The 13,936-nt window shown below is 41.7% G+C and overlaps 2 protein-coding genes across 56 annotated transcripts in view; one reads left to right on the forward strand and one right to left on the reverse strand.

Annotated features, from left to right (window-relative positions):
- Positions 1–11,624, forward strand: part of LOC123570063 (uncharacterized) — a 103,577-nt gene extending 91,953 nt beyond the window's left edge. For 20 of the 47 annotated variants that reach the window (XR_012427297.1, XR_012427299.1, XR_012427291.1 and 17 more), the window contains 2 exons: positions 7,264–7,941; positions 9,153–11,624. Coding sequence is in view for 1 of the 47 variants with exons in the window: in XM_065534128.2 (XP_065390200.1) it covers positions 7,264–7,303 (40 nt within the window). In the remaining 46 variants the exon portion in view is untranslated. The other 27 variants (XR_012427298.1, XR_010582922.2, XR_010582923.2 and 24 more) reach the window with 5 other exon arrangements.
- DLGAP1 (DLG associated protein 1) overlaps positions 1–13,936 on the reverse strand; it is a 961,867-nt gene that overhangs the window by 502,218 nt on the left and 445,713 nt on the right. The window lies entirely within an intron of this gene.

The raw sequence follows: 13,936 nt of genomic DNA on the forward strand, positions 1-13,936 counted from the left end.
TTTGAATCTTTGAATTGTTATGTTTAATTACTTACACCGAAAAAGTCTAAGACTGAATTCACTTTTTTTCTCTAAATATGTTTCCTTCTGAATTTCTTTGTTGTGTTTTGGTGATACTCTATTCCCCAGCTGCCCAGTTTTCCAAATTTTTAAAATATAGTTACCCAGTTCAATTATTTATTCAACAAGTATCTATACTGCTGGCATGTTGTGTGAGTCACATACTGGGCACTCTGGGATGGAGAGATAGGTCAGTGCCCACCCTTGGGAGTTCACAATTTAGCGGGTCCCCTTTTGCATCCTCTCCCTCCTGTCCCTCCCGTCAAGTGCACCTGTGTCTTTAGCGTCTTCCTTCCCATCCCTATTGCAGCTGCTCTGATAGGAGCCTTCTCCATCACACCCGGCCCACAGCAATCAAGTGCTCCATGGTCTCAGGGAGCCTAAAAGCTACAGCTTCAAAATCCAGTTTCTCACTCTCTAACCTCTTCCAGTAGTTCTCAACCTTGGTTCTACATCAAATGCATTGGTAATTTTTTTAATCTGTCTGTTTTTGACACAGATGCCCAGGAACCCTTTTGTAGAGGGCTTGGTTCATATGTAATCTCTAAATGGTGCTTTCCTTGGGCTTCCAGATAAGAGACAATTACTCATTCCTCTGTGAGTCTAGTTGTTTGTACTTCACTTTTACTGATTACATTGGTATCCCTGTGCCACTCTGTCCATTCCACTAGACCATGACAGCACTGAGGCCAAGAAATGCTACCCTACTCAGCTTTCTGTAAGTATTAGTTCCTTTTACCCTATCTTTAATGCCTAATGATGGACATAAGTTCTTGCTACATCTTCATTTTATCAAGTATTCTTCTCTTGTCATTTTGATTACAGGGAAAAGAGCAACCATGGGAGACTAGCAAAGCTCCTGCATTCTGTTTGTCTTTTAGGGCCAGGGCAGGGCTAAATTGTGTTTGAAAGAAGAGAAAATGAGTTGTTCCAGTTTTCTCTTAGAAAAACTCCAAGAAGCACTTGAAATTCCAGCATTCTCTTCTCTCCATGGGAAGCACCATTTCATTTCTCATTTCTTCATTAATACTCTCTTTTCTTTGTCCCCAAGAAAACTACCACTCTATCCTCACCAACCAGTATAAAGTTACTTGTTTCTTGATAAGAACGGAAGTCACTCTAAGAGTGCTACTCCAGCTGTGGAACTTCACCTGGTTGAATTTTTGCAATCACAGTTGGAGGAGTGTTAATCATAGTTATCACAAGCAGTCTAACTTATCAACCCTTTTGAGTTACATGTCCCTGGAAAAATTAGTGCCTCTGTTCCCTACCCAACCTCTGGCCTTTTTTTTTTTTTTTTTTTTTTGAGACAGGGTCTTGCTCTGTTGCCCAGGCTGGAGTGCAGTGGCACAATCACAGCTTACTGCATCCTTGACCCCCAGTGTTCAAGTGATCGTCCTACCTCACCCTCTCAAATAGCTGAGACTACAGGGAACTAGCACCATACCTGGCTAATTTTTAAAATTTTTCTGTAGATACAAGTTCTCACTCTGCTCTCCAGGCTGATGTTGCACTCCTGGCCTCAAGTTATCCTCCTACCCCGGCCTACTAAAGTGCTGGGATTACAGGTGTGAGCCACTGCACCCAGATACTTCATGGAATAATGCAGTGTTCTATGAAGTGCAATGTTTAACTGAATAAGAAACACAGTAATTGTATAGAAATAGGGCTGTAGCGAGGAGTGAATGGGATAACACAGGTTAAAACTATCAATGTAGCACCTGGCCCATGCTAAGCACTCAATACAAGAATAACCCTGGTAACACATATTATCTTCATCATAGTCAGATATTTCGAAAAGACTCCCTGGGAATAATCATGGACTTTGGAGCCTAGGACAGAGGCAGGGCTTCGTGCTCCCGGGGCAGCTCCAGGAGATGCTGACTGGAAGGGTTGAAAGGTCAAGGACTGAAGAGTGGCTGAAAAGTGAGTAACCCTTAAGGGAGCATTTGGGTTCCAACCCCCACATTTCCCTTTGTGCTGTTTTGTTACTTCCTGAAAATCATTTCATTGCAGGCCCGGTGCGGTGGCTCATGCCTGTAATCCTAGCACTCTGGGAGGCGAAGGCTAGCAGATCACCTGAGGTCAGGAGTTCAAGACTAGCCTGACCAACATGGCAAAATCCCGTCTCTACTAAAAAATACAAAAGTTAGCTGGGTGTGGTGGCGGGCGCCTATAATCCCAGCTACTGGGGGGCAGGAGGGGGGTGGGCTGAGGCAGGAGAATCACTTGAACACAAGAGGCGGAGTTTGCAGTGAGCCGAGATTGTGTCACTGCACTCCAGCCTGGGCGACAGAACAAGGCTCCGTCTCAAAAAAACAAATAATAAAAATAAAAATAAATAAATAAATAAACCATTTCACTGCTGTGAGGCCTCAGAATAAAACCCTAAAGTTTTCTCAAAAGGGAAATGTGTGTGTGTGTGTGTGTGTGTGTGTGTGTGTATTGGCTTGCTATCCGGTCATTTAGTGGTGATTTATCTCAAGGATTTAGAAATACTTATTGCACAAGCACTGTGGAAGCTAGTCAGGATTCACTCAGGAACTCAGCCTGTCTGTATTTTTAGGTAATCTTCAGTTTTCTTTCTCTTATTTTGCATGTAAGAGTGGTTCCCCTTTTTGCAGGTTTGTTTTCTGTCGATGGCAAAGCTAAAAACCCACATTTAGAAAACATGACTATTCATTCGCTTAATTATCACATAAACTATTTTTTAAAACTGGAATCAGTCACTAACAAATCCTGCTGGGCTGTTTCCTCTGTCTGGACTCCTCCCCACCGGGATTTTTCCACTGAACTTTATGACATACAGTAGCCCCTCCCTCCCCATCCATAGGAGATAACATGCCAAGATCCTCAGTGGATGCCTGATGCCCCAAATAGAACCAAACCCTATAAATAAATAAATAAATAAATACACACACACACACACACACCAAGTAACAACAAAGTTATTACGTCCAGTTCTTCTATAAAATAAATATCAACTTGCCATCTCTTTGTAAAACTGCATATCTAGTTATATTTTTTCAGGTATAAACAAAAAATACCTATTTTTGCAAGGTATTTGTATGCCATAGAGTTATTATCTTTGAATCCAAGCAGGAAGGCTTAGCAAAGGCTCTGTACAGAAACCTGTCGTGTCTTGTATCAGGCTACAATTTTTTTTAAGTCAGATTTCTCAAAGACTGGCACAGCAGTTGGATATAAATGGCTTCTGAAAATATATCACATCTGTCCAAAAATGAAAATCATTTTTCATGCCCAGCAATTTTGAACTTTCCAAATTGCTCTGTGAAAGTGTTTTATTCTCATGCAACGAAAGGCAAAAAAAAAAAAAAAAACAAAACCAGTGATGGGGGAAAAAATAACAATTCCTATACAACCACCATATGCTTTGGATTCAGATAGTTCAATGCTCAATATGTTGTTTTTTATATTCGTTTTTACTTTTCTGACTTTTGAATCAATACGCAAAATGCGAACTGGATTATTCAAAGGTAGAAGAAGAAATGCTGCTTCTGATGAAACCTTGCTACAGGACGTGGGAAGGGAGTGACAGCTACCGAGTCCTGGGTTCATGCCATTCTCCTGCCTCAGCCTCCTGAGCAGCTGGGCCTACAGGCGCCCACCATCACACCCGGCTAATTTTTAAAAATATTTTTAGTAGAGACAGGGTTTCACCATGTTAGCCAGGATGGTCTCGAACTCCTGACCTTGTGATCCGCCTGCCTCCGACTCCCAAAGGGCTGGGATTACCGGCCTAAGCCGCTGTGCCCGGCCGCCACTGAATCTCTTTAGACTCCACTTGCGCTCCAGGCTCCTCTTGACGTCATTCCTCTCCTCACTCTAGTGGAAGTAGAAACTTTTTGCATAATAACAAATGGAAGTTATGCCATGAGTGGGATTCATGTTCCCGTGGTAGAGATGGGTTTGTTTAGTAGTTGTTTCAAGCTGAAGAATGACAGTGTCCACCACCCTCCCAGGAATAGGAACCTTTAGGCGAATGAGTCTCCTCACCGGACCAAGGGAACAGTAGTAGCAGGACGGAGTTGGATCATGCACGGACAGGGAGGTAGAGGAGAAGAGAAGAGCTCCAAAGGTTAGAAGGATTCTTAGACTCCCATATCTGGCTGACTTTCTAATGACTGAAGATGTAAAAAGGGCAAGTCATGATCTGCACTACTTACAAGATGAGGCAAGTTCTGTTCTAGAACTTGAGCATGTCTGTGATCCACAAGGAGCACAATTGTCTTGTTTTCTTGTAACAGACTCGACCACAGGACGTGATGCAGGGTTACACACCATTTCTCTAAATATTCCATTGAGATGGAAGTTTCTAATCAGATGATTCTTAATCTGATTTTACTTTGATTGCCACACAGTTTAGTGTAGTGTTTGCTTAGAAGCCGACATAGTAAAATAAAAGTAAAATCAGATTAAGAATCATCAGGGTTGCTGGGTGCAGTGGCTCACACCTGTAATCCCAGCACTTTGGGAGGCCAAGGAGGGAGGATCTCTTGGGCCTATGAGTTCAAGGCCAGTCTGAACAACATGGGAAGACTCTGTCTCTACGAAAAAATGTTTAAAAATTAGCCGGGTGTGGTGGCACATGCCTGTGGTCCCAGCTACTTGGGAGGCTGAGGTTGGGGTAATGCTTGAGCCTGAGAGGTCAAGGATGCAGTGAGCCATGATCGTGTCACTGCGCTTCAGCCTGAGTGACAGTGACACTCTGTGTAAAAATAAATGAATAACATTTAAAAAGATAAAGAATCATGAGGGCACTTATGGCAGTTATCAGAAGGCAAGCCATTCCACATAGTGTTAGGTTTCGCTGTTTACAATAGAAAACCCAAACTAATAGTGGCCTAAACATAGAGAAGCAACCCTCAAGAAAAGCTGTCCAGAGCTGGGCAGTTAGGTGCTGGTATTTTGCTTCTTTGGTATCCAGGGGCCTAGGTGCCTACTATCTTTAGGCTCTCCCTTTCCAGAGCCAGCCTCCAAATTTAAGGTCCCCTCATATTCCAAGACAGTTGCTGTAGTGCCAGCCTTCAAGCACAAGGCCAAAAGAGGAAGGAATGAAGCAGTTGAGGCAACAAAAAGCACAGGAATCATACAACTGTGTGGAATGTATATATTTTTTGCTTCCAACTTTATTTATCAAATTTTCCATGCTATTGGTCCTTTCAGGAGTTGCTCCTTAGCTCCTCTATTCTCATGTGAAAGGAGGTGGGGATGTTACTACTTCAAGATCCACATCTTTTTCCTGTCCCTTTATTCTCATTAATGAATTAGCTGATTCATCAAATGTCTACTGAGCACCTATTAATCATAGGCCCTTGGCTAGTCATTGGAAACACAAGGATGGAAAAAAAAAAAAAAATCCCTCCGGCCAGGCACAGTGGCTCACACCTGTAATCCCAGCACTTTGGGAGGCCGAGGCAAGTGGATCACCTGAGGTCAGAAGTTTGAGACCAGCCTGACCAACATGGTGAAACCCCGTCTCTACTAAAAATGTAAAAATTAGCTGGTTGTGGTGACGTGCACCTGTAATCCCAGCTACTCGGGAGGCTGAGGCAGGAGAATCGCTTGAACCCGGGAGGTGGAGGTTGCAGCGAGCAGAGATTGCACCACTGCACTCCAGCCTGGAAGACAGAGCAAGACTTTGTCTTAAAAAGAAAAAAAAAAAAATCCCTGCCTGCCATCAGACGCTGTCTGTCTAGCTGTAAAGAGGTCATGAGCATGGTGACCCCACTTTTATAAGTGCCACCAGAAGGGAGAGGGCATGGGAGAGAAAAGGCTCAAAGGGGCTACAGCTGGGCTTTTCTGAAGTGAGAGAAGCCTTCCCAGAAGACTTGATGTAGGTAAAAGGCTGTTTAGAAACTTTCTAGATTATCAAGGGGATGTGCATATTTCAGACGGAGCAATAGTACCTACAAGGGCAGCAATAAACGAAATAGCCATAGTTTGGGATGGATAGAGTGTAGAATTTGGCAGTGGAGAGGGGGCTGATAACAGTCCTCTGGGCCAGGCATGGTGGCTCATGTCTGTAATCCCAGCACTTTGGGAGGCTGAGTCAGGAGGATTGCTTGAGCTCAGGAGTTCAAGACCAGCCTGGGCAACATAGTGAAACCTTGTCTCTACCAAAAAACAAAAATAAAAAAAATTAGCTGGACGTGGTGGTGCAAGCCTGTGGTCCCAGCTACTTGGGAGGCTGAGGTGAGAAGTTCCTTTGAGCCTAGGAGGTCAAGCCTGCAGTGAGCCATGATCACACCACTGAACTCCAGCCTGAGTGAGTTCAGTGGTGTGAACATGACCCTGTCTCAAACAACAACAAAACAAAACCAAACAAATTAAAAAAAAATTTTCTAACTACTCAGAGAAAACAGCAGGCATGAGCATAAGCACCCAAAGTCATGATGCAGCTCCAAATGTGATGACATCTGTATCCACCTTTATTTCTTATTGTGGCATCTCAGCTCCCCACACCCAACAGAACAGTTGACTCTACAATGTCCTTGGGCATCTATCTCTCCCTTTCATCCCTCTAACACTACTTCATTTCAAGCCCGATTCCTTTCCACCTGGTGATTACCAAGCCTCCTAACTGCTTCCAGCCTCAGCGCCATTCCCACCTCTCCTGGCCTCTTCAGTATCCTCCCCCAGCCAAGGGAGTGAATGTTCTGAAATGCACATCTGCTTGTTACACCCCTGTCTACACAGAGCACACACTTTAGTGGATCTCCATGGTCCCAAGGTAAAGTTCAGGCTCCTCAGAGCAGCACTGATGGTTCTGACTGACACCTCTGCCCATGGGCCAGCCCCCACTCTGGCACTTCCACACAAAGAATCCCCCAGCCACTGCAAAAACATCTGCCACTGTATAACTGCACCACAGCCTCACAACACAGAACGGCACCAGGGAGAGCTTCAGGGGCCAGGCCTGGGCATAAGACATACTCCTTTTCAGGTTCCACTGGCTATCTATCCCAAGCTGCAAAGGGGGCCTGGGAAATGCAGTCTGGCTGTGGCACAAGAGGAAGAGAAAGAGAAAGTTGGTCTTGCTGAGCAGCAGGCTGTCTGCTGTGGGTCCTCTAAACTGGTCTATGTATTTGACATTTGTCTTCTTATTCTATAAATTTTCTTTGACTATCTTGTTAACAGATTGCTCCTGTTTTTTTTTTTTTTTTTTTTTTTTTGAGACAGGGTCTCACTCTGTTACCCAGGCTGGAGTGCAGTGGCATGATCACAGTTCACCGTGGCCTCGACCTAATGGACTCAAGGGATCCTCCTGCCTCAGCCACCTGAGTAGCTGGGACCATAGGCATGTGCCATCATGGCCAGCTAATTAAAAATAATTTATTTTATAGAGTGGGGGTCTCATTATGTTGCTCAGGCTGGTCTATTACTAACCTCAATATAGAGATAAGGAAACTGAGGCACAGGGTTTTCCTTACACAGGTAAGGAAACTGATCTGCGCCCAGGTCCATACAGTTAGTAAGTGAAGGAGTTGGATCCAAATCCAGACAGTCCGACCCTACAGTCTTCCTTTCAAATGGGTAGTGCACTTTGGATATCTGTTTGTGGTTAAAAGTTTCAAGCACTAAATTAGTCAACATAGGCAGTTGTCAGAGGCTTTCTCTGCTTTTGTGTAAAGAGGACAAATCACAATAATAATTTCGATGTGCTCTATTCTCCTTAACTCTCTGACGTTTCTTTTTCCTTTTCAGTGCAGGTTTCTCATACTTTATGGAGAGATAGAAAGCACCAGATGACAGCCACCACACATTTTTGTCCCCATTGCTATAAGATGCTTCTAACCATCGTAAAATTATGAAACACTGAATTCCTTAAAAGTTGTCCTCTTGCGGATTTATCTGATGGTAACTATTAAATATTTAAAAGTAACTTTAATGAATCTACTTGTGATGATTGTGTGAGTAATCTATTCTCTGAATTCCACCAAAAAACCATTTTATGACCAAAGTCATAACGAACATATTTCTATAGTCCTAAGCTGGCAAGATAAATAGAGATCTGCTTATAATATAAACAACATATTTATTCCTAAACTAATAAGATGATTATCAATCTCTAAAAGACTATGAAAATCAATGCTGTATACTTGGCTATACTTGGTAAGAATTTTGGAAACATGTCTGTTCTTTTTTATTTGTGTTCTGGAAGATACTTAGTCCACCTTTTTTTTTTTTTTTTTGAGACGGAGTCTTGCTCTTGTTGCCCAGGCTGGAGTGCAGTGGAATGATCTCGGCTCACTGCATCCTCCACCTCCTGGGTTCAAGCAATACTCCTGCCTCAGCCTCCCAAGTAGCTGGGACTATAGGCGCGCGCCACCACGCCCAGCTAATTTTTGTATTTTTAGTAGAGGCGGGGTTTTGCCATGTTGGCCAGATGGTCTCGATCTTTTGACCTCATGATCCGCCCACCTCGGCCTACTTAGCCCATTTTTAAGGACAAGTCCAGCTGTCCTTATCCTTCACAGCAAATAACAAACATAGTGATTAGTGGGGGTGAAGAGATGTTGGTCAAGGGGTACAAAGGAAAGTCAGATAAAAGGAATATGTTCTAGTATTTGATAGAATAATAGGCAAATTATAGTTAACAAAAATTTATTGTACACTTCAAAGTAGCTAGAAGCAAAGAACTGTAATGTCCCCAACACAAAGAAAAGATAAATGTTTGGGGTGACAGTATCTCAATTACTCTGATTTGATCATTACACATTATATGCAGGTATCAAAATATCACATATACCCCAAAATATGTACAATTGTTGTATATTAATAAAAATAAATACAAACAAAAATACCAAAATAGTAATTAATTATAGTGTAATTATTAGCCTAGGGCCAATCTGGACAAGCACCTGTTCAACACCATATCCTCATTTTCTGTCACCCAGTGACACTGCAGAAGTATTTTTGATTGGTCCTGCAGAGGTTCTACCCCGCCCTCACCAGGTGCAGGTGGATGCCAGGTGCCAGCCCGGGACAGGCTCTAAGTTCTAAAGAGTGTGTCGGTGGATGGTGCGCTTTGATCTTTTAGTTCATACGGCTCTGCCTTTGATTAACAGCACAGAACACTGGGCCCAGACTCTTGCCAGAAGATGCCTTTGAACTGTTTGCTGCTCACCTTTTAGTGAAAGCTCTTGACACAAATATTAAAGAAAAGTGTTTAAAGGACGTGCGGTCAATGCATTCCTGACGGTGAGTCTTTCGTGGATTGAAAGCTCTGAAGTCCCACACTGGAAAAACACTTCGAGACCTACACAGATAATGGTGTGTACAACTTCAGAGGCCTGCGCTGTCTCTTGAAGTGCATATTGATGCCCTAGACGGTTCTGTCATGATAAAAAACAGGCTTCAGTTTTTTCCATCTCTAATCAATTGGTAGTGAAGACCAAGAGCACTGTTTTGAAATGGATCTGAGCCCAGTTTGGTCTAAGCAGAAAAGAGTTCTATGATGGATCCACACACCCTAAGTTGAGGTGAGAAAGCTGCTGGGCCATGGGCTATGATTTTGGTATCCTTACTCTGGAAATTAAGGTAGACTACTAGCAAGTTGTGTATGTTGACCACACACTTTCTAATTTATCCAGAACATTGCTTCCATTGAGTTGGACTTGGTCATTATATCCTCAGTTTGCATTCAGGGAAAATTTTAAAAAGTTTCCCATGACACCTGCCTTCACTTTTTTGTCAGAATGTCATCGAAAAACACTGGCCATGTCAGATAAAATATCCTTGTCAGACCTAAGTGTCAGGAAAATCTTTGCTTCACTGAAGAATTTTATCCTTTCAGGACAAAATATGAATGACATAATATACAGTATTCCTCTTTGCTTCTGCTTTTAGGAATATCAGCTTAATGTCAATAATTGCATAGCATACTATAACAAAAATCATACAATAATACTAATTTTTATTTATATCTCTATCCATGAATCTATCCCACTGTTGAGCTAACAATTCTTATAAGCCACTCCAAATTCTTTGTGGAACAAATCAAGATATATAAAGGTAAACAAATAATATTGTACAGATGTTAATATTTTAATTCTCCCATGAAAAATAAAAGTTCGCCTTCCTTTGGCTTCAGAAAATTCATTAATTTTCCAGCTTTAAGACTGAAGAGTAATGAACACATGCTATCAGCAGATTTAAGTATCTGACTAACGACAGTTCAAGCCTTCCCTTTCATATTCCTCTCCAGTATGACTGAATAACTTCCTTTCCCTAGAGACAGACATTTAGCCTTAAATTTTATTAGAAGGAGAAAGAACAAAAAATTTTAAAATATCAAAGGAATATAAATCTACAGTGGTATTCAGAGTTGTTCATTTTTAATAGAAATAAATTACTAGTTCAAACAACTTCTCCAAAACAAGTTTCCCAGCCCACCAAAGCAGCCGCTGGTGAGCAGCCTCACCTGTTATCATTAGTCTTTTCTTGTCACACTTCCCTATTTAAGTGTGGAATTGTTCCCAGTTCAAAGATACATGGGAGAGAAGTGGCTGGATGGGTAGGATGCACAGAAAACCTCGTGTATATTCTCTGGGAGAAGCTTCTGTAGAAGAATCTAAGAGGCCACAGCAGATGACCTCTGGGGAGGTTTGTGACTATCATCATGAAGAAAGGCTTAACTGTTACACAAATCTTTGCAATACTTTTTTTCTGAATTTCTTAGGCCCAGAAGGCTCTATTGCTCAAGTTCATTTTAAAGCACACTGGTTTCAAAACCTGCATAAGTGTTCACTGAATTAAAAAAATTCTTTCTCAAGCTCTAGGTATGCTGACAAGTTCGGTAGACCGGAAGTGTGATACTTCTACCCGAGAGCCTCCCACAGAGTCAGCACCTCAAGGGAGAAGGCAGGGGCCCTGAGCTCCGTCCCGGGTCAGTGCCTTACTTCCTGTGTGATCTCTGCAAAGTTATTTAGTCAACCTCTCAGTCTCAGTTTTCTCATGCATAAAGTAGGGATAAAAGTCATATCCAACTTGCAGATTGTGCAGATTAAATGCATGTCATGTAAAGCACATGGAGTGTACTAAATGCTCAATAAATACCAGTTCCCTCCCTTCACCTTTCAGCCCCTCGTCTCCCCAGCAATATTTTCAGATGAAGAAGAGGTGAGAATTTTCAGTCTTATTTACACCAAAGATCACGTCTCGGTAGTCAAAATAAAAGTGACCGTATAATCTAAGGACATAAGTGAGTTATGTGGTCTGAGAACAGGACGGAATAATGAAAAGCAGGCTTGTGCTGAAAACATGGAAATATGCTGCACATCATGTCTGCATCCTTCCCTCACGTCTCCTTCTCTCTCCCACAGGGTAGTAGAGCAAAGAAAGTAGAACTCAGGGCAGGGCTTGTGTCTGTTTTGTTCACTGGTGTACCCCAAGTGTGGAGAATCCTATAGATTTGATGCTCAATAGATATTTGATAAACTGAATTAAATACTCAGAAAGAAAGCAGAAATGTTTTGGGACTTCATATCCTGTTTTCCCTGCAGTTCAGCATAAATAAAATAATTATTTCTAACAAAAAAGTTAAAGAAAGTCTTTAATTTTCTACCACAGGAAAAGGTATTAGATTTGTATTCATTTTCCTCAAGCACATACCCCAAAAAAATCCCCCCAAACAAATAAACATCAGTAAACGATTTCTGGAAACCCAATTTAGCAATAGGTTACAAATAAAGCAAAGAGTGCCCCTGCTCAAACTGCTGTTTATCTTGCAAGGGCCTTCCAGGGTGGAGCTCTCTCACCCTCTCTGGCCCAGCCTTAAACTTCACTCTAAGTAAGCAGAATACAGCTGAGACAAGAGGAAGTAGTTCATTTGCATAATACAAAGACACCCAGGTGAATGGTTTGCCACTTATCAATGTTCGCTTTGCTCATTAGTGAAACAATCTACCAGTAAGTCTACCTAAAGTCTAATATGCTATACTTTTTTTCCCCCAGAAAGTTGGTCAATGGAGAAGGCATCAGTTGGCAACATTCGGTTGGACCAGTTAATGATGGTTTGCTTTTCAAAAGATACTAGCAGAGAGCATTAATCTTATCACTCTCTTTAAGTATAATCTGGACGCAGAGAATCACTCACATGCTTTAAGTTAGGTTGCAAAGTTTTGGGGGAAAATGTCAGAGATTTTGTTTTGTTTTTGGATGTCTGGCATCGGATAAGCAATGGATATTTTGGGAGCCCAAATATCCATTGTTTCTCTGGATACTAAAAATGATTATATTAATAGAAATAGCAGGGACTGTGAAGATTGGCTGTGACAAGTGATGCTGTGGTTTACTCTGACTTAGATTTGCTTCCATGGAGGTTTGACTGTGAGATGGAGATCTGTGGGGAGTTCCACTGGGTCGTGCTCTGGGCAAAACCACTATGACAGCAGTGAAGGAAGAAGGATCAGGTGGGAGGGGCATGTTGGAGTCCTGAGCCGGGATGCCCTTCAGAACTGGCCCAAACTGAAGCAGTGGGGATGAGTCTCAGTGGCCAGACATTGGATGTGGGCTGCCCAGGGAGGACGCATGACCTCGTGTGAGGCAGCTCCCTTTGGCCAAAGGCAATTTTCCAGAAGGGATGCAGCTGAGGGCTGTCAGCTTCCACCAATTCCAGCAGCTGGCAGAAAGAGTACCTTGGCTCTGAAGGAGTATCTGGGTCACCAACTACAGCATCCACTAAAACTGGCAAGTTCAAATAAAATATTTAGGAATGAGTACTTCCTATGTAACCTGCATATAAAGGACATTTAACAAATATTTGTCAAATGAATAAATGAATGGTTATTAGGATAGAAGAATGATAAGTAGTGGATTTAAACCCCAACAGAAGGGATTTAAATAAGGCTAAAGACAAATACAGAACTATAATAATGAACCACTCAGAGCAGAAGAACTTCCAGTCTAGATAGCTGTATTATGACTTCATCATTGGATTTAGTTACTCGAATTCTGAATTTAAGCCTTACAGCAAAAGTAGAGGGAAAAGATGGAAAAGGGACTCCGATTTTGGGGATCAAGGTTCAACAAGTGAGGGTCCCCCACTCACTTGGAAAGGGCTGTCATTCTACTACATTAGAATTTGCCAGAAAAACTCAAGGCTTTAAAAAGGAAATAATTAGTCTGTGTGAAGCAGCTGAAAGAAGTGAAAAACATCATTGATTGAATTTTTCCAAAATTAATGACTCTTCCTGCTTGGAGCCCTTTCAACTAAGGTAATCAACATCTAAAGTTCTTGTGAAGGTCATTTCTGAGCACAGTCTATTCTGCTCCATCGAATGATCCAGTTCCTCTCCGTCTGAGTGTCTGGGCATGCTCATCATGCAGCCAGCTATCTAATCACAAAGACATTTTCCTGACACTACACATTAGAAGATGCCCCTTACTTTATAGTTATATAAATTAGAATCTATTTTATCCAGGGGCTTATATGGTTAATTTCAAGGATGCTTTGTCTCCTTTTCTCAGTGGTCTTCATACCAAAATAGATTCTAACACTTAGCCTATAAACACTTCCGTTGCTTAAGATTTATCTGATTAAAAGCTTATAAATACATATTTTCATATATTTACAAGATATAATTTTTTATGCAAAAGAGTCTTTTCTTAAAATGAAAAGTCCTTTTAGTTTTCATTACGCAAATGTATATCTTCCAGACTTGGCTTTACAACTCTTCAATATCTTTGGGGAAGAATATTCTGTTCATATAAAGCAAATATAACTTATTGGCACCTCACGAATTTGTTTTTGTAGCTTAGGATAGTCAGGTTGTTTGGGGGAATTTTTTGTTCTAATGATTAAAATATTTTGTTCTAATTATTAGAATATATCATTTAACTAGATTGCAGG

This window comes from Macaca fascicularis, chromosome 18 (genome assembly GCF_037993035.2).
Source record: "Macaca fascicularis isolate 582-1 chromosome 18, T2T-MFA8v1.1".
NCBI lineage: Eukaryota > Metazoa > Chordata > Mammalia > Primates > Cercopithecidae > Macaca > Macaca fascicularis.